At 35.4% G+C, this 22166-nt stretch overlaps 1 protein-coding gene across 3 annotated transcripts in view; it reads right to left on the bottom strand.

Annotated features, from left to right (window-relative positions):
• RFX3 (regulatory factor X3) overlaps positions 1–22166 on the bottom strand; it is a 276215-nt gene that overhangs the window by 50318 nt on the left and 203731 nt on the right. For all 3 annotated transcript variants that reach the window (XM_045504958.2, XM_010967889.3, XM_045504959.2), the window contains 4 exons: positions 20467–20648; positions 17006–17125; positions 5140–5261; positions 3300–3412 (listed from right to left, as the gene is read on the bottom strand). In XM_045504958.2, the coding sequence (XP_045360914.1) occupies positions 3300–3412; positions 5140–5261; positions 17006–17125; positions 20467–20648 (537 nt within the window). The remainder of the gene's footprint in view (positions 1–3299; positions 3413–5139; positions 5262–17005; positions 17126–20466; positions 20649–22166) is intronic.

Raw genomic sequence — 22166 nt, 5'->3', positions numbered from 1 at the left:
GCCTTCAGAGGGTAGTGCCCGTCTGGGCAGAAAAAAGGCACAGCAAGTACATCTCTGAGGTCACACGATGCCTTCCATTCACTCCTATCTCTGCACACTCTCTTTGGAGAGAAGCTGTCAAACTATCTCCTTTTCTAACCTTGGGGGTGGGGGCCTCATCTCCTCCTTCTCCTTAGTTTTATCTCCTAGAAGCATTTTCCAGCTGCATCGAGGGCATTTTTTTTTTTTGATGATGCTAAAATTTGCCACTTTCATTAACTTTTGATGATTATATTTAATTTCACCCTGCCATTGCAATTAGTCTGCAAATTCGCCTTCAGATAAAAGCAGTCATAAAACCAAATAACTTGTTTGTGCAAAGAGCACGTGATTCTGTGATTATTTTTAGTATCAAAGACAAGTCCTCAGTATAATGTGTTTGATGTCATCAGCACTGCGAACAGAAACATGTAAAACAGCCCCGTCAAGACAAAATTCACAGACGCTGAGAGAAACATGGGGCAATCGCTGAGAGAGGCAATCTGAGCATCTTAGGCAAAAAGAGGAAACCGTAACTTCCTAATTCTGGAGTGTGTGTTCCCTAAGCAGATCTGGCCCTGCCTGTGATAGAGAATACCTGATGTTCTCTACACGAACACGCTGAGACCAGTTCAAGTATTAAGCAAAATCTGTCTGGAGTCATGTTCTGGGAACCAGAAGGAAACGTTACAAGTAGTTGGATAATGAAAATGGAGGGAAGCGGACATGTTAGTTAACACACTCCTCGCCGTGCAGTATCAGCAACACTAAAAATGCAAGAGCAAGCCCTGGAGAAAAGGGCTTCCAGATGTCCCTCCTCCCAGGCAAACCCCGAAACCTTCTCAGGAGGCAAATTATTATAGCTGCTTTCTCAGCTGTAGCTTAGGTGCATTTCGAGAGATATTTATCAACGAAGAAACTAGTAATATCTGATATGATGCCTAACACATCTCCAGCTATGAGACTGTTGTAAGAACACTATGCATATATTAAAAGAAAAAATTACTGCCACAGCAACTTGTGTAGAAAATTATAGTTGGTCCTTACATAACTAGTGATACTTCCAAAACATCTTTGATACACCAATTGTGAGAATTCCAAATAACAGGCAAAATAGGTACAGTAATTTTTCCTAAAACACAAATATGAAATAAAATACGGTAAGTAACGAATTTAGTGCATCTTAAATTAAGTAGCTCTTCAAATTAAATAATCTCAAATAATTCTTTTGAAAAGGATATTCACTTCAGTCTCATATAGGCAGTTTTACAAATGAATAAAACATTTTATCATTTGTCCACCCACTTTTAAATATGTTCAGACTAAAATATATAAGCAAATATAGTTTAAAATAATTCATTCTCCACTGGTTTAGGGCAAACAACCATTCACAGGACTGGATCTGAGACTCAGGCACCAGCACTTCAAAAATTTCGAAGTCTGACAGGAGAAAAATGATCAGAATTCTTCCTTTTCATATATGCGCTTAGACCCCATGAGAGATGGCGTGGACACTGGTAACTCTGAAGTAAATGGGGATCATTCTATGGACTGCCATTTCCCACACAGATTAATTACCGTACATGTCCATATCTCCTCATACAGAGTCCTCCCGACAATTGGTATGCTAAGAAAAATTTTGTAATCCAAAGAGTATCTTCATCTGATTGGGGGCGTTTTTCATTTACAATATTTACATATCTTCTACAACTTATACTTTAAATAAATATGAGAAACATTAAAAAGTCCAAATTATGTTTGTGTAGGCTGGTTCGCTTGAAGCAAGGTTTTACCTGAACACAGGGAAATGATAAACTGCTCAGAGAGTATTTATGTAAAAATTTATTGAATATACATGATATACACGTAGAAAGAAAGAAATTTTTTCTAGATAAGTAAGGATCATCCAGAATTCTCCAATATTAGGAAAAGCAGAGCAGTCAAAGAGAATTGGATGGTAAGCACTTCTCGTCATTACAAGAAATGTTGGGAACAAACTGGCGGGACATGTTGAAAGACACTTCTGGCACATGGTTTGTTAATAAAGAGAGAACTTGCCCTTGGTTGTTAATAATCTAGCACCCTTGACAAGCACTCAGATTCACTCAAGCAGTTCTTATTTCTGGAGTGGGAAAAAAAAAATCTGTGAATGCTCTGAGCTGAGACTTCTCACTGCATACTGCATTGTCAGCAGTCAGGAAGACTGCCCATAAAATCCAGAGGATTATCTTTTACTCCTAAGTAGATCACAAATAGCCCTGGAATAAAGCTCCTTAAATTCTAAACAGACTTCTCTTTCAAAAGGAGAGGCACTTTAGAAAACTCTTATTGCAATCTGTTATCTCCTTTCTCCCAGATGAGCTGCAGGTACGTGCTAGCTTGGAGAGAGTTCACCTTCTGGAGACAACGCAGCCCATTCTGATGTGGGATACTCAGAAATGGAGTAGAAGGAGGGATGGAAAATACCAAGAGAAAACTTATTTAGCCGCAGAAACAAAACAAACAAAACTAGAGCCTCAAGGATCCCTGGAAGGAACACCTAAAGTGATTTATTAAACATTTCTGGAAAATACGTTTGATAGAAATACATGCTTATGATGTAAAACTCAAAAGATTAAAAAGAGAATTTTTCAAAGACGATTGAAAAATCATCTCTTTCCCCTGACTCCCAGTCACTCAGTTTCCTTCCAAAAGGCAACCAGCATTAATATTTTGTTTTCTTCTGGAGAGATGAAAATATATGTTCTTTTTCACTCAAATGATAGTATGCTATGTTCACTGTTTTACATCTTGCTTTTTCCCTTAAAAGTAAATCCTGGAGCTTGTCCCACAATAGTACATTTAGAGTTGCCTGTCCTTTTTAATGGCTGCATAGCATTCCAATCTATAGACTGTACCATATTTTATTTATTCAGCTCCCTATTAAATATTGAGCTATAAACAATCTTTTGCATTAAAAACAGTAGTGTAACACGTTCCCTTGTACATTTATCTCTTTACTCACATGTGAGCATTTTTCTAGGATGAGTACCTAGAGGTGGAACTGCTTTATCAAAGGGTTCATAATAGAACAGGCTAAGAAGAAGGGGAGTGAATTTATTCCCCCTTTCCTGCATTCTTCACTTCTCTAGTCTGAGACAAGAAGAAAAATGAACTTACTGGTGCTCAGAGAAATATGAACTACCTTCATCTGTCCTCTAGGAATAGGTTTGCTTATTTTATTTTAGCAAGTTGCCTGGCAAAACTTAGCATGTGTCCATACTCTGTTTGAAAAGACTCACCTCACAGTGCTCTCGATAAAGACTCTGCAGTGACTTGATATCCTCAAAGGTAGTACCATCTGGCAGAGAAGAGATTTCAACTTCTCCAAACTCGGGAAGTGCTCGAGATGCATCTGTTACCATGACAACACAACAGAAAAAAAGTGATTGTAGATGGTGCCAATTACAGATTAATGAGGGAAAATACAAGAAGACTAAAAAGGAAAAATTTTAAGTCAGAGGTCCAAAGAGCAAGAACTTTTCTTATTAGTATCTTACAAACAAAACTAAGCAGCAGCAGTAGCAGCACAGAAGGATAGAGGGAATACTTGAAAAAATTTTAAGGAAACTAAATTTTCACTATGGTTATACTGGAAATAACACAGCATGGTGTCTCTCAATATAAGGCCCCTATTAAAATAAAAATATCTTGACCTGGCCAGTATCAATTTGGGGTATTTTTATCATTATATTACTTAAGTACATAAAATACATCTAACTTTAAGCTCATTATGCTCATTTCTCTCAGATAATCATAAACCAAAAGAGCTATAAAATGAGTACAAAGAAAATTCCAAAAATAACATTAAACTTAACAACATTCATTTGATATGACAGAGGATCCTGTTGTCCTGTAACTAAATTACCTCTTGCAACATGAATATGGTATTGACTGCTGCAGCGCGGGATCTTTTGAGTCTCACAGGCCTATACTAACACGTACGTCATGGTGGCTGGTTCTCCCATTACGCTTCTATATTCAAATGAGCTGTGAAACTTTCCTCCACACAGAGCACTGGGACATCATTTAGCCTCCCCTTGGGATGAAGGCGTAATTTACATAGTAAGTCTCTCTCTGTTCCTTTCTCATTAGCTCTGGACAATTAATGCAATACACTTTGGTGCCAGCCTTATCATAAATTCAAATACCAATGTGGAAACTAAAACTGCAGAACAGTATTTGTTCTAGTCTTCCAGATAATGCAGAATATGCTCTTTTTAAAGATTATAATTGAAATAAAAACACAAAATAAAAAAAATAAAAATTCCTGTCAAGAGCTCAAGGATCTACAAGAATATACTTGAGGACCCTAGCTTGGGAACACTGACATGTTTTCAACTTCAGTAGCCATTCTGACCTGAGAGTACATTCTAGTTGTCTTTGTCAGAGAGGGCACATAGACACATATACACACACACAGACACATACACACACACTCTGGCTGATAGCTTCTGGCTATCTCGATCTGTTGTACAGAAACTATGCATGTTCATCTCTAGAAGAATCGTCATTTAAAGTGCCATTTTCGCACCTTCATCTATGACAGAAATATGCAAAATGTTCAAGTTCCACTTCCTAACTCTTTAAATAACGAGAAACATATAGTATCTACAAAATTACAAAAAAGGAAGTACTGTGATCAAGTTAAAAGAATAAATTACTTTTTAAAAGATTATAATAATTTTTTTCTAATCTGAGAGTATATGCATATGCAACTTTATACACAGGAAATGAGAATTCCTTTTGGCACTTGAAGTTATTACTGCAGGTAAACACAACACAATTTTGATCAAAAGTGCCCAGTTAATACAAATTCCAGAAAGCAATTTCATAGCAATGAGGCTTCAATTCATATGCATTTAAAAGTTCTATATAGCTTGAGATTTTTAAAAATAAGCTCAAGTGAACACAAGGAAGTAGAAATGAACTAGAACTAATACAATGTGCATAGTTTCAGCACACACAAAAAAACTATAATTAACATCTGTAATAGACATTGCAACTTGGAGAAAACACTATTGTTGTTCTCTTGTTTTCAAAATCCTAATAGCAACTAATATGCATTACACCTTAACATACCTAAAAACTGTTGATGATGTTGACTTTGGGCAATTACAGTTTGCTCAACAGATGTGCCTGTCTGTTGACCACTTCCTGTGAAACCATCTGCAACCCCATCCACTTTCTGCATAGGCTTGTACCTAAAAATATTAGATGGGAAAAAACAAACCAAATTATTCCTTGCTTTTTTTGCACTACACGAAACTCCCAAGGCATTCAGTTTTATTCTGTCTTCTTTAATGTCTCATGATAGCTGTAGGATTTTCTCCTTGACAGTCTCATAAAGTTAGGATGAAGACATTTTTTCAATTGTAAAACGAAGAAAGAAGCAGAGGGGCTTAGAAGGGGAACCATGTTGAAAATCCAGAAATTTAGCCAAGAATGAAAGATTTATGAGATATTTCTTTGGAAAGCAGTGGCAAAGATCTCCATGATTATAGTTATAATGCACAGTTTGAATGTAACTTTTCATGGCCAATGGATCAAGGGATAAACATTTTAAAACAATGGGATTTAAACCTGGATCAAGATCTAGGAGCTTGGGCCTGAGAAATGTTAATGGGTGGCTTTCATTTAATTAAATATGATTCAGCCGACACACTCTACCATATTGTTATTAATATCACCTAAAGCCTTCCATGCATCTCAGCACATTCAACTCCCTTGACTCCTAGCCACATCTGCAAATATAAGGACCATAAGCATTGGCTTGCAGCAAAATGCACGCAAAAAGCCACCCTCAAACCTAGGTTATCACATTTTAAAAATAAAAAGAATCAAAGTCAGATATAGTTATGTGTTTTATCTTTAAGTCCTAGTCACACAAACTCAAGAACTTTCCACACTGCTAAAACAGAAAATATGTTTCAGCAGCACGGGCAAGAAGGGAAGACTGGGAGAGAAATATCACATACGAAAAATGCCTGGGTAAATCTCCTAGGATAAGCAAATACCAAATAAGAAATAAGCAGCAGTGATAATTTCTTCTTTTTCTAAGATTTCATATTTTTTTTTCATTTTAGAAATTCAGGAAAACAAATAAGTGTGAGAAAAAAATTAAAAATCTGCAACAAGCTTATTACCCAGAGATATCATCATTCACTTTATAGTTTGTTCTATCATCTTTTCCCATTTCTAATCATATTTATAAACAGAACCCCCTAATATGCTCACCATCCAGATACTTGACTCTTACGCTGACACTGTAAGTCAACTGCATCATTATTAAGAAGTTACTGTGAATAACAATGTCCCTAGTAGACGAACAAGATCTACTCAAAGATGCCTGCACTCCGACAACAGATATGAAACGAACAGACCCAGAGAAACATCGCATAAACTAATGTCCAGGTTGCTTGAGGAAATGACTCTATTTTAAATGTTATTAATTATACCCTAGATAAATAAAACTTCCATGAAAAGCTACAAAGTCTCTCATAATGACATTTAGATGTACTCTTACATGACAGTAGCTCACAAAGAACTATAAAAAGTAAAAATAAAGTCAGATGATGAACAAGGTGAAAGGGTACAAAACACTTCATTCTTGTTACTGCTTTAGCGATGACCCCACACCACCAAAACGCTGGTTGTTATTTTCTAATGATATAAAAGACCTCAAACCCGTTCTTTTATTTCGTGGAAAAAAACACGTGAAAGTGCTTTTCAATTGGGGCCAAACCACGAGATGACAGAAGGGGTAGTGTTGTAATGTTCTAGAGGTGCCATTTATAATACCTGCTTTTCTGATTTGTTTTCCTCCTTACAGAATCATCTTAGAGAGGCAAACAACAACAACAACAACAACAACAACAACAACAAAACCCCACAACCCCCAAAAATCCCACAACTTTTGTGAGGCAAGTACTTTAAGGACTTGTGTGGGGGAGCAGTTGCTAACCATTCTTCTAGAAGGCTAGAGTGATTTTATCTTTAGGGAGTATACTGAGGGAAGTTTTTGTCTTCATTGAGTTATTCCAGGTTTCATTTGATTTTAGCCTTCCTTTTCCAGCTAGGAAATTTTATATTACTAATAAAATAGGCTAAAATTGTTTAACCAAGTTCCTTCATTTATGTTAATGGAGTTTGAAGAGTCATGGAGTTAATAAACAAAACGAGTTAAAGGGATTTGAATTATTTACTCTGGAGAAGAGAAAAGTGGAACTATTTCCTATAGACTTCAATTACATGAACGTTCAGTATAGGATCAGAGAGAAATTATTAGACTTTGCCCAGCTGTGCTTTATCAGATTTTTTTTGTCCTGCACGGCATCCAGTACACTACAGATGCTTACTAGGCACAGATATCAAGAACAAGTGGAATTTAACCATAAAAGGAAATGACATATATTTATCTTAGACTATAAGTTTTCAGAGGACAGACATAATGTCACAATTTACTTGTACATAGTGCTTAGCAAGCCTGTATTTAACAAAATTATCTGTTTCCTTAGAAAGAGGTAGACAGTGGAAGTTCCAAAGGAAAGACATATTTTTAATAAGCACTCAAAGTCACAATGCATTATAATTAATGTATGATTATGCTTAATAATAATGATATTGAATGAGAAGGACTGATTAGAGGTACATTCTATTACAGAGGAGATGGAAAATACATGAAGATGGGCTTGTAGACAAAAAGGAAGCAAGTTGATAAATACAGAAGAAATCATGCAGGTCAGTACTTAAGAACAAATCTTATATAGGACAGGTAAAGAAAAAAAAAAAAAAAAAGAAAATACAGTCAGAACTGGGAAATGAGAGGTTTTATTCTAGCCACAAAGTGAATAGTGGGTTGAATGGATTGGACAAAGATGCATTATGTGTATCCATTCTTGCTTGTCTGGTCAATAGGACCTCTGTAAGCCAGAACCTTATGTTGTATCTTCTTAGAAAAGGTGTGGAGACAAATTTGGGGGTGGAGGGTTGTGACATAAAGAATGACATCAGAAAGGGCGAGGGATATGGCTCATATACAAGAACAGTATTATTGTGGACCTGTAAGTATCAGAGAGGTTCCAGGTATTGCTGACTTTTGCTTTTCCTGCTTTAAGTAATACACCATGTAGTGGCATATCCAGTGTATTGCCTGGCATTGGACTGGTAGTTCAAAGGAATTCCAAGAAATTAGAAATAGTGAACTGAGGAAAGCTAGATGTTCATTTTCCTGATGTCCCGTCTAAGGAAAACATCCTATCCTGCCATCACTTCAGAGGGTCGGGTCTTCCCAGAGAAGGGGGGAGTTTAACAGGAAGTCAAGTAGCATACATTAAAAATAGGCTAAACAAATATTTGTGGTAACTAATACTTCTTGAATGAAACAGTTATAGATATATTAGGTTTTCAAACCTAATTGTATACCAGTATCTGGGTAGCTTTAAAAAAATTCAAACACTAGGCTCTCCCTAGATCTACTGAACAAAATCTTTGAGAATGGGGCTTAGGAACTGATTATTTTAACTAGCTTCTCATATGTTTCTTAAGTAGCCTGCACAGAACTAGTCCCCAGAAGCTTCTTGGCCCAATAATAAGTTACTTCAGCCCAATGCTGTAGAAGTACAACAATAACATTAGAGAAAAGTCATTTTTTTTTAATAAAGTAAGTTGTCACTTTCCAATCTTTTCCAATAAACTACATTTGGAATGTAAAAAACTAACCCTGAATGGATGGTAGAGAATGAATGAATGAATGAATGCTCAAGGTAACATATTTCAGTTTTATGATACCATCAATTGAACTTAACATATATCAAATCTTTTTAACAAATATTTATTGAGCATTTACTATGGGTAAAGCACTGTAGGGGCATGGTTTTGAAAAGGCTCTGTATGAACAGAATTTTTCCAGTGATTTATGTGATCATCCAACATTATCTTAACTCTGGTTGAATTTCAACTGACCTTTTAGCAATGAAACATAGCTTTCAGGTTTCCTGTCTTTCTACCTTCTTTATAAAATAATCACTATTTAAATACTGAATAGTAAAAAGCAGATACACTTTCTACTGAAAAAAAACTCTTGGTTGAATCTTTTAAAAAAAACTGAACTCTTCAGTATTTAAGAATATTCTCTCCTCCTAGCCCCATTTATCTTACAAATGCATTAATTTGGATTAGGTTTTTCTTAGAGTAGAGCCTCAGTGCTCTTGAGTTGTGTGTGCTCTGAGAAGGACCTGTACTGCATCAAATGAAGAAACAGCTCTTGGTTTCAAAATTAGTAAGAGCAAATGATAATTTTAACAGCTTGCAACTCCATAGGCAATCAAAGCTAAAGTTGTTAACGATTAAGAAATCAAAGAAGCTCTAATGCTTTAATAGCTGTGCGTATGCATGACACCTGTCACTAACACAGAAAACTTGGAAAATGATTAGGAATCTTCCCCCTTGGGGTTAGTCATAGCTGTTATTTAGAACTTGGACAGCTGTAACTCTACTGTAAAATGGTATCTAATTCTGTCAGTAATCTCACACATACAGACACTGAAGGAGTCCAATGGAAGGCAAAGAATGGTATGTATTTACTATCACATTCAATGAACAGCACCAGTTGGAAGGATTTTCAACAGACTAAATGAAACATTTGGAAAGGTACCTTTGAATCAGGTGAAAAATGCACATGCAAGATACAAAATCTGAGCTGTATAGGCATAGAGAGTCATTATTACAACTAGAAAGTACACAATCATTTGATTTACATGAATAAATCTAAATGCTGAGCTCATAGTCAGGGCAAAAGGCTGAACTTTTCTACTGGAATCTTGAGATTTTCTTTGGAAAAATTGTCCCAGAAAAATTTTAGATGATTTGAGCCTGAAATAACCCAAATGTTACAAACATGGACAGATTAGAAGAAAACAATGAATGTTAAGAGTGCCATTCTTTCAGAATAGTAATGGACTCCTTGATGTCACACTGAGTATGTCTGTATCTAAACGACTTGGAACATCAACCCTGCTGGTTAATGTTAGTTATTACGTCTCTTCAATCTTTGTTGGTGCCTCTCACAGTATTGTCTCCACATTAGCTCTTCATCTATAATTGAGCAACAAAAGGAGAAAAAATTAAATTCAAATGGGGTAGTCTTATTAATTGCAGCAGTTTTAGTAGGAAATGTGGGAGAGGTAGAGAAGGGAAGAAGTTGATGTTGTTGGTTAAAATAAAAACTACAAATCACTCATTCATTTCACAAAGAACAATGTGCTCAGTGCTCCCCTAGGCACTGAGGATGCAATGTTGTAAGAGGCAGATAAGATTGCCTTATCTCATGAATTTCTCCATTAAGTCCTCCTCACACAGGTAATTTAGGGTTAATTGTATAGAACTGATGATATATTCTTGTTATAAATATTTGTGACACTTTTATGATACTTCTTGTATTCTTACAGTGCTCCTTTCTGTTAAACTGATTCTAGAGGGGTGCCCCGACTCTTCCTTTATTTGGAGAATGACAACCTGACTCCACCTGATGCCAAGACAGCAACAACAACGACAAAAGGCATCTAAGACTCTATCTAGGAAAAAATAAATTAGTGAGCTTCCAACACAAAGCAAAATTAAATGAGCCTCAGTTTCCTTACCAGTAAATAACAATACAATTGACAAATGAGATCTTGCATATAAAGAGCTTATTGAAGAACATTCCACAAGTTCAATAAATGTTCATCAGAAGGTTAAGTGGTGACTGGTAATATTAACAAACTTTAGATGAATTACTATACTTAACAATTACTGAATTGCAATTGTTTATGACTCTCATATCTTCATTGGAAAATATATTCACATCAGGGACTTGCTGAGGCAGCACAGTGAACATTAAATACACAGTGAACATTAAGTGACAAGATTCCTTATCTGTCTCCAAAAGCCAAATGCACTGACATCTGATCATCTTCCCACTAGACTCCTGCCGCTCTTAGCTGCCTCAGAGTAGTTTCCCAGCCCTAGATGCTTAGCTTCGTAATGACCCCAGGGAATTCAGTCAGGGAAAGGAACTGTAAACCGTTAACATCAATCACAGTTGAAAACCACTGGCCTAGAGTTATAAAGAAATGGAAGCCAAACTTGCCCAACTGTCAGACTTCATTCTTCTCCCAAACAGCTTTATTCTTAAAGTAATATTTTTCTCTAGTGCATATAGTGTAATAATTATTATTTATCTAACTCTTGAATGTTTCCAATTATAAAGCCCTTTGTATACTTTTTTCCACTTGAACTTTAAAATAATCTTTGAAGCAGTCTGTTACTAATTTCCATTTTGCAGATGAAGAAACTGAGGTTCAGTGATGAGGCTCAATCACACACACTGCAGAAATGCCAAAGCAGCCTGTAATCAAATGCTTATTTCCCAACTTTAAACATAGGGTTCTTTCCACTAGACTGTGAAATCTATATTAATAAAGGTCTTCTAATGACAAAGGTTCTTGTCCTTACCACTTAGGAACAAACCTGCTTTCACATCTGTCTACAGCCAAAGCAAAACTAGCCTTGCTGTACCATCTTTCCAACTGGTCTCTATTTCCCTTCCCTCAGTGCTACAAAGTTCCTTCTTTCACAAAATCCAATTCCTGTGAAGAGACCAAAGATGCAGGAAGTGGCACATTTCCTCACTTATTTGGGACATACTCGTGTGATTTTTTTTCCCTTTATTTCATATGCAAAAATTTTAATACATGTATGTGTGTCTGTTTGGGTTACACTACCTCTTTAAGGATGGAATTCTTCTAAGAGCAAAGACAAGAGGATGGGGTTCTTGACCTGGTCGCTGTATGATCGTGGATGAGATATCCACACTGTATGGACTTCAGTTTTCTCATCAAGAGGATGAGTTGCACTAGGTGATCTCTTCCTTCCAGTTCTAACTTTCTGTGATTCTGTGAATTCTGTTTTAGATGTGATGGACATATTTCTATATCCAACCATTGATTTTTATGTATTTGTTGAAGGCATGATAAATACAGATTAATATTTTGAGAATGGCTACCGGGATCAAACCCAGCCAAGCACACTGTCAAAAGCACTCGGCTCTATTCTACCACTTTTGCTACTAGGCCTTGGAAGAATAACTAAAATAGATGTGCCAACGTTCTACATGTGCTTCTTTTAAATATTAAACAGCAGCTAACATTTTTACTTAGTTTGTAGAGCCAAAAATTACTCATCTCCTTTTTGCTGTGTAGTAACCTAATATATTGTCTTAACTAGAAAGTTAGCCGATTAGTCCAGGAGTGAATATCCTTGAAAGCTGAAGATTACCTCATTTAAGTGCAGAAGTTATTTTCACATGAAATATTTTCCACAGAAGATACTAGAAAACAACGATTACAAACTCTCCCACTTCCTTAACCAGGACACTTACCCTCTTCTTGATGACCTGTCACGTCATTGACATGCCAGTTACCACAATGTGTTAAGACTAGATTCCAGTAACTACGGTGGTGCTTACAGGGCTTACTGGAGCGCCCAGGTCTATTTGTCCCTCCACTGAATGCGCAGAGACTGCTGTGCTGAATAACCCAAAAGTGAATTGAAGACCCTTGTCTACTTCTATTTCCTTTGCCAGCTGTTATAGCTCATGACTGCCTGTGAATCAAGTGAGCTCTCATCTGCTCCTTTATTTTAGGTAAATGACTCGAGGACGGCTTCATCTTTTCAATTAAGCTAAACTATGGGCTCTGTGACATCTGTTTTTCAATCAGAAGCTATTTCCATTTATTTTCAGGCTCATGGATGGCGATGCTCCCATATGGTGGTGTAGCGGGGAATGTGATTTGCAGATAAGTGGAAATTTTCCTTTACTACCCTATCAAATCTTCAAATGACATACCATATGTAAAGGAGTTGTGAAAATTATAAAGCTATGCAAAACAATAATCATTATTAATGCTGCAACTACAAAGATGCCAAACTTACCAGGAAAAATGTACAAATTGAGCTCCAAAACATGACTTTTCTTTGATAAAATAATCATTGCATATACCTGAATTTTCTTACAAGAGGAATAGATGAAGCATGTTCCATGGAAGATGTGCACATACAGATGCACACAGAAAGCCTCGAGGCATTTAAACATTTGAATATTCTGGAATATTAAATACTAGTAGCTGCTGTGAAGTATTTTAAACCTTTCAAATGCCACTTGTATTTTAACAAGAGAATGGCAGTCTCTTCTTGAGTGAATTTAGTATATCCAGTAAAATCATTTGCGTTTTGGTTATTCTGTAAACTACAAAACAAATGATTCAGTAAGTCCTTTTCCCATTGTTTTCAACAAATACTATTAAACCTTGCATCCAGACTCAGAGAAACGCTTTCTCTTTGGTCCAGGTGTTTCCTCCCAATGGGGTAACTGGCTTCATTTAAACCCTATCAATGTTGCCAGTTGATACAATCTTCAGAGAGATAATAGCAACGTCTCTCTGTCCTCCTAATCCCAATGAGGGGTTGGTGAGCTAGATAACACTAACAATGTGAGCAGTTAGCAAGACACCACTCCAAGAGCAACTGTCCGTAATCCAAAACTTGTACCATTAAAAAAACTCCAACAAATTAAAGGAAGTTTCACTACTTCTTTAGTTCACTAATAGTCTTTTTTTTTAATTGAAGTATAGTTGATTTATAAGGTTGCTGTTAGTTTTAGGTATATAGCAGTAATTCAGTTATATACATGTGTATATATATTATTTCTGTATGTGTGTGTGTGTATATGTATGTAAATATTCTTTTTCAGATTCTTTTCCATTATAAATTATAAGATATTGAATACAATTCCCTGTACTATATAGTAAGTCTTTGCTGTTTATCTGTTCTATATAGTAGCATGTATACGTTAATCCCAAACTCCCAGTTTATCCCTCCCACCCCTGCCCTGCCCTCCCCTTTAGTAACCGTTAGTTTGTTTTCTATGTCTGTGAATCTGTTCTTGTTTTGTAAATAAGTTCAACTGCATCATTTTTTAATATTCCATATATAAGTGATATTATAGTATTTGTCTTTCTCTGCCTGATTTACTTCAGTTGGTATGATAATCTCTAGGTCTACCCATGTTGCTGCAAATGGCAATATTCCACTTTTTATGACTGAGTAATATTCCATTCCATCCTTACCCATTCACCTGTTGATGGACACTTAGTTGCTTCCATGTCTTGGCTATTGTAAACAGTGCTGCTATGAACATTGGACTACATGTATCTTTTTGAATTAGAGTTTTCGTCTTTTCTGAATATATGCCTAGGAGTGGAATTGCTGGAACTCATATGGTAACTCTACTTTTAATTTTTTAAGAAACCTCCATACTGTTCTCCATAGTGGCTGCACCAATTTATTTTCTCATTCAACAGTGTAGGAGGGTTCCATTTTCTCCACATCTTCTCCAGCATTTATCATCTGTGGACTTTTTAATGACGGCCATTCTGACCGGTAGAAGGTTATACCTCACTGTAGTTTTGATTTGCATTTCTCTGATAACTAGCATCTAACATTCTTATTTCATAAGAAAGCAAACACCATAAGAAACTAAACTCAGTACAATTTATGAATATTACTGAGAATTTTATATCATTTCTTAAATACAACCACATTATATCTAATTCTAAAAGCAATTACTGCTAGACTGAGATTGCACGGTTTTCATGGCTCATTAACCTTTATAGCTCTGAAATCTGTTTCATAAGGAAATCTTTTAAGTCCTTGGTCTTGCTTACCTAACCCAGGCTTTTTATAAAAAAAAGTCCCTTGAAGGCTTCTATTTCCATGAAAATTTGCTAGGATTCTTTGCAGTGAAATCACAGGAAGGAGGCGGCTTCAGCTTAGGTGCAATTTATCAAGGTTTTGTTCATATTTAAGTTTGAGTATGTGTTACTTTTGAATCAAACCTTGTTTTTCTTTATTGCACCATCATCTCCAATGTGTCGTGCTGCTGTGCATGAGTGCAGAGACCACATGAGAAAGTAAAAGCTATGAGTTGCCACTAACAGGTGGAAACAATAATTATAACCAAGACAGTAACAGTTTATTCCAACTCACACAAACTCTATCTCCAAACATATAAGGGACTATTTTATGATTTTTTATTATTTCTTTCAGAGCCCTTCTTAATATATTTCACTGACTATACCTCAAAAACTAGGAATCTGCAATTTAAAAAATAAGGTAGAGAATCTACAAAATAAAATCTAAAACCCCTTAAGATACCTTTATGTACCAGCCAATCTTGAACTGACTCTTTAATCTCCAACACTTGCACTAGAAGTTACAACTGTGTTAAATCCACTTAACAAGTGTCTTTACTTCCAACCTCTCCCCACTGTCTTGCCCCAAATCAAAAAGTAACCTCTCTAGGAAAAATTTGAGTATCATTGTTTTGCTTTGAAGCAAGGCTTTGAAGCCCTGCATAGCTTCTAAGTTATGTTCTGCACAAAGAAGAAACTCATTAGCTTCATATTACAACCAAACCCCTTAATCTATGATCCAAACTACTTTTTAAAGCTCATCTCCCACTAAAGTACCCAATTTTCTTTACAATTCCCCTCCTGCAGTATCAGCCTCACCAAGTCACAGTGCACTCACCGCAGACATCTTGGACTTTACCCCTCAGTGATTTTGTTTACATTATTTCTTCTGCCCTTCTGTTTCTCTCTTTTTGATCCCCCTGCGTCCCTACTCAAATAGCACTTTCTCCAAGAAACTTCCCAATCCTCTCTTTCTCAGACTTGGCTGAAAATTCCTCTGTGTTACAATAGTTCCTTGATCAAGGCTTTATTTTAGAACTTATGTTGTATTACCTAAAAAAAATTCCTATGTGCCTCCTCTTCTAATTTCTTAACTGCTCAAAGGTAAGGACTGGATCTTGTCATTGCACACAGGGCCTAGCACACAGTAGAGACTCAATCGGTGCTTGCTGTCTAAATAGATAAAGAACTACTGCGTGATATATTTTCTCTCTAGCAGTGACTCAGAATTAATGCTTCAGACTAAGCTAGTATGGATATGGAGGAGACCTCGCCAAGGCACCTAATCACCCCAGATCAATGGTTAGGCAGAATGAGGCAGACCATCTGACTACCTATGTGCAGGCCTCCTCTCTCCTACCTAATTCTGCATGCACAATTGAAAAGAAAACTCATACATACTGTCATGGCTGAGCTATACTGGTAAAGAGGGAAAGATTTTTCACTTTATTTACTCCAAACTGTGCTGTAAGTCACATGAGACCAGAAGGCCCTCGGCTATGTAGCAGCATTATGGGCTTGTGAAAATCATTTAACCTCTGTGGGATTTATCTGAAAAAACAGGGGTCTGAATGCTTTGACTGCCACAAGGCTGAGGGGCCAGACTAGATTGAGGTATTTTTCAATTCTAAGATCTACGATTCTATTCATCCATCCATCCATCCATCCATCCATTCATGAATGCTTGAGGTCTCTTATAGCTCTAATGTCTACAATTCTATGTCTATGAAAGTTGGAGTCAAAGAAAATGTAAGAAGTCCCAAACATTCTGCAAGCATTTATACTGTCAAAAAAAAAAAAAAAAAACAAATGACTTGAAGGATGTGCAGAGTAGCAAGTAAGAAGCTCATGAATACTGGAACAAATTTCTCCAAATGTGCCTTATGTTTTGCATTTAGCTTCCTTGTCTGAATAGTTTGGAATGTCTTATTTACTTAAGGGGGCCAAACAGGCTGTCTGATAAGTAATTTAAAAAGATTTGGAAAATAAAATGAATGAAATTCTAAATCATATTTGAGAACTGTCCATAGTGAAAGCATATCAACAATAGTGACATTCTTGCACACTTAGGTATTTGTTCTATTTGTTCAGAAAAAAGGAAACGGAACATCTAAACAAACACAAAACTTTGACATGTCAGTGATAATTCCAGAGTCTACCTTTGTTTCTGCTGCATGGGTTGTTGTCTCATAGCCATATACTGCATGTCTTCTTGCAGACGATTAAGAGGGGAATCTGGCTTGACACGAATCCCATAATAATGGTACTTGGAGTTTCCTCTTCATAAAAAAAACAACAGAGACACAAAAAGCCAGTTAAGTCAATATTAATCATGTAGGACGTCCATTTAACTCCATATTTAGAAAAATTAGGCAAAAACAATATATTAATGTTATATATTTATGATTTACCTGTTCTGGACACCTGTGTATTTTTTGTGGTGGCTACATTTGAAGAATCAAAATAAGATTCTGAATCAATCAGTTCAAGGCCCTAAGAAAAATCTTTCCTTATAAACTCTTGTTTAAATGTTAATCAGAGTCCATTTGTTCCATTTAAGTTACATTTTATTTTCAAATTTATATGTTAACTGTAATTTAGAAGATTACATTAACAGGATATTCATTAACTGGATAAAAGGTTGCACACTAATTAGGAATTTATTATAAAGTAGTTATACAGAACAAAGAGGAAAAACAGCCTTAATTCTACTGCCTTGGATAAGTTCTGCATTCTCTAGTTCTATTACTGCAGGGATGATGAAGATAATCTCATTGATACAAGATGTTGTGAAGTCTATTATTTAATATTTTGAAACCTAAAAAGATGTAGGCATTTAATCGACTGATTTTGAAACATATTTTATTAGTCTCTGTTTTTATGGAGTCATATCAGTTTTGCAGGCTGAATAAGATGTGTCACAACAGACATGGGGAAACTTCTCTGTGAAAATGGCAAATTTCCACCTGGATTAAAAAAAAAAAGTCACAATTTCCTCATGTTCATGAGAAAGACCATATTTGTTATTAAAAATGACACAGTTTTACTCTGAATGAAATTTGCAAATTCTTGCAAAAATAACTTTTTAAATATGTAAATTTTTGCAAAGAGAAAATAGTAGTTTTTCACAAGTCTATATATAGCAAGACATCAGTGCTCTATCCAATTTTTTTCTTTCACTTACAAAAAGAAATGCAAGTGGAGTGTGGATTCAATATTTTATATAAAAATAAAACAGAATTTCACTTCCAAGATCGAAAACCATATATATTAGACAAATGCTATATATTTGAGAAGACTTTAAAATCTTATGTAAATAATACTGCTAGTTAAAAAAAAAAGTAAGTTATCTGAATACCTACATAGTTTCAGCAAAATAAACCAGTATGAAAACTTAATGCCTTCCATTTACAGACATTAGATCTTGTCTCCAAAATCCACTGCAGAATAGAGCAAAAAACAAAACCAAAAAAATACGACAAACTCAATTAGTAGTGTTCTCCCATACAAACTGGAGAACAGGAGGGAGTAGCCAGTAACAAAGCTACAGCGCAAAATGACATCTCTTGTGAGACCCCAACATAGATCAAGTGTCTAGTTTCTTTTCAGTTTCCTATAAATCAACAGGTAGTTCTTTCTATTCCATTGAAGATAATTGGGTGAGTTCAGTGTGTCCCATGGTCTTCTTTGTTTAAACTTAATTTGGAGATGGACTTTAACAAAAAGTACCTTCTGATTTGCCTTGGTTGAGAAACATGGTGATTCTACTTATCTTTTACTTAGCTCCAGCAACTGGAGAAAAGGTCTGGTTCTGGTTTGAATAAATTCACCAGATAATTTTATTGATGGATAAATAACAGTTCCACATATAGTTTGCTTAGAAAAAAATTATCCGAGTTCGTGTGCCTCCTGATGTGCACTGATTTTCTTTCTGTTCCCCGGGTGAGGGGTAGAATCAACCTCTGGCACTCCACCCCTGCCAACCACTGCCAGTTTTTCTACATTAGAGTTCTGCTCTCTTCGTAACACAGCTCTTGTTTAAACTTTCTCCGCAGGATTTCTTTTCTCCTTATTCTTCTAGGCATTGCTTTCCATCTCTAATTACAAACACTAAGTACAATTTCAAAAGGAACAGAATTGTTACGTAGTGAGAGAGGAAGAAAAGAACATCAGAAAGTAAAAGCTGCAATATTGCAGTATGTGCTTATAGAGCATAGCGCATGGATTCCACTCATTCACAAACCCAAACAACCCCAATTTTGTCCCTTTCTATTTTAAAGATGTGTTTCAGGGTTTGAATGGAGCCTCAAAATAGGGTCCATCGAAATCCCTTTCAGTAACAAAAGAGGCACAACAATACAGCTATTAGACTGTTGAATAAAGCCCAGAGATTCAAAATATTGGCACGGTATGCATAACTACTGAGCCATCAGCCAGGAGATAGTAGGTTAGGTCCCTAAATAATGATTTTCGTGGTTCTCAAAAAAAAAAAAATACTAGAGAAACAAAAAGCTTTTTTCAAGGGAGTGGAAGCTAGTTCCTTTAGTCTGAATAAACGATCATATTCTTTAGTTTAAAATATACTATCTTTTGAAGTACAGGTAGAAGAAAATTTATTTGTGAGACAACTGAACCTCCAGCGATCTGAAAGCTGTACAATCACTTAAAATGCAACAAAAATAATTCACACTTTGAATACATATAGACCTTGTAAATCTCATAAAACTGACAAATTTATTTTTTATATAAATGTATAATGAAGTCAATTACTAAGGTTCTGTTTATTTTACTAAGAATATTAAAAACTCCTTACTAGAACACTATGAATTTGTGACCTATAACTCATTAAAGGTATATCATCTAATGTTATATACCGTATAGCATCTTTATTTGTATATTTTAAAAAATGGATTTTATAAGATTTAGGAAATCAAAAACATCCATATCATTCTGTTCAGCTACTTAAAATATTTATGTTATGATAACCTGCAAAAATTATAGAAAGGCAAAAATGAAGCTCTACAGTTCTAAGCATTATTTTCATCATCTTTTGATAAGCAAAAATACTCATATCTATTTCCAAAGGAAGGAAAAAGAGAAATTAAGAGTCATCAGGTGCAAGTTCAAATGATTTTTAACTGGTCTCCAGAAATGAAAAGAAAAACTCAGTTTTAATTTCTTACTCTAGCCAGACAGAAATTATTTATAAAAGACATTTCAGTGTAATTTTGCAAGTCAAGAGATACATAGTTTTCCACTTACTATGTCACTTTATATGTCATCTTTATTATGGCTATTTTCCAAAGGAGAAGATAGTGATATATACTAATTTTTAAAGCATCAAATATAAATCTTGCATTAATAGTTTGGTCTACTCATTTCTATATGATTTTGAGAATCAGCTTTTCTTTCAAAGCTTTGCTACATTAATGTTTACGACAACCCATTGTTCTGTACTGGCAGTTTTCAGTGAATAATGACCTTTCCCTTCCCCGGGGGAATTTATAAATCAAGCTAAATCTTTATTTTTTAATATATTATCTGTAATCATGTACTTTTGCCCAAACAATATAGTTTAGAAAAGAGAGACTAGTTTATGATCTTATTTTTCAGTACTAACCTAGTTCCCAATCTCCTCGTTCGTAGCCCCATAAAAATTGACCTTATTAGTTTTCCAAAAGAAGCAGCATTGACTGGGTCCAGTTTGTGTTCCTGACAGTGTCGTAGGTAGTGGTTGTACAGAGTGCTTCTGGGAAGGCTCACTCCTTCTGCTGTCTCGTAATTGTCCAACAGCCACTGGAGCTAGTATAAACGAAGACAGGGCAAACACAGAGAAACCATATAATTCGCCAAAATGTTTGTAAGACACTGCAAATACAGTACACAGAGATACTCAGAAGATCTTCCTCAAGCCATGTAATAGGTAACCTGTTGTAATTCTGAGGCCTGTGTAATCTGACTTTGAAAATGTTCGGAAGCGTAAAAAGCTGAAAAACACTTATGACCTCAGACCATGTCCACTCCTTCAAACCTTCAAGCATGTATAGAGACATACCAGTTTCCCTTGCACAGACTGCAATTTGGGGACAAATACTTCTTCAAGGAATTCAAATCATTCCATTAACTGCTTATAAATATAACTTACAATTGCTACAGAACAAAACATGTTCCCAAGCCTGGTGGCATGACACATAATATGCCTTTAGTGTTGGTGTGTTACAACACATGAAGAGCAGGCTGCCTTGTATGAGTTTTTATATTAAGATTCTATTCATTTTCATAGAATTCTGACTTACTTATCTAATTTACTTATGTAAGGTAATAAAATAATGGTATTATCTATTGGGGCAATTTCTGTAAGCAGAAAGGAAAAAAACCCAGTCATTTCCTCTCCAGAAAGGAAAAAACCCAGTCATTTCCTACCCACTGGTAAAAAATAAATTATGTATGATGAAAAGGAATCATTTATTACAATCACTTGAGTCTTCCTTACCTCAAAGCTATGTTTTCTCATAATTACGGAAGACACACTACAATGGTAGTCGGTATAGCAATGTTTTCTCAGTTTACATTTTAAAGTTTTATGTGGTCCTGTGTGTATTTTTTAAAAATAATCTTTAATGTTAGAATGTGCAAGAAATTTTTAGAAAATCTAGTTTAGCTATATATTACTGAGTTTCAACATTAATAAAATCAAATTATCAACTTGTTCATTATTTATTTGCCAAAGGAGAACTGAAATAGATTTCAATGACTTTCTTAACGCCATACAGTGTCTTAGTGCTTCATCTGGTTTCCAATACATGTTTTCTGATTACTCGCATACCAGTTGTTATTTCCACAAAAGCAGCAAATAGGACACGTTACCTGTCTTCACCAATTTTCCACATAGAATTTCCAATATAGAATTCCACATGCAATTCAAGTCAAATATGTTATGGAAGCCAGAGAATTCCCTTACAGAGTATCAACCATGAGCCAGGCAATGTGCTAGGCATGTAGAGATGAAAAAATGAATGTGTCTCACCCCTTCCTCCAGGAATTTATAATCATATACCAAAAATGATAATATGGACACCCAAATTATAGCATTTCTCCATTTTGCTTACATATTTTAAGATTTCTGATCAAATTTAGAGCCCACACTTTAAGACTCTTAATAAGAAAATCCACTAAAAAGATTTTTAGAATTATTGCCTTTGTGACAACTGGATTTTTCAGAAATATTTTAATTTCAAATATTCCTACATGATATTTATGTAATTAAACTTATGTCATACCCATACTGATGTAGGCTTAGAAAATATAGCCACCAAGTCT

The sequence above is a fragment of the Camelus bactrianus genome, chromosome 4 (assembly GCF_048773025.1).
Source record: "Camelus bactrianus isolate YW-2024 breed Bactrian camel chromosome 4, ASM4877302v1, whole genome shotgun sequence".
NCBI lineage: Eukaryota > Metazoa > Chordata > Mammalia > Artiodactyla > Camelidae > Camelus > Camelus bactrianus.
The sequence above is the reverse complement of the archived record's forward strand: the minus strand, read 5'-3'. Positions and strand labels throughout refer to the sequence as shown.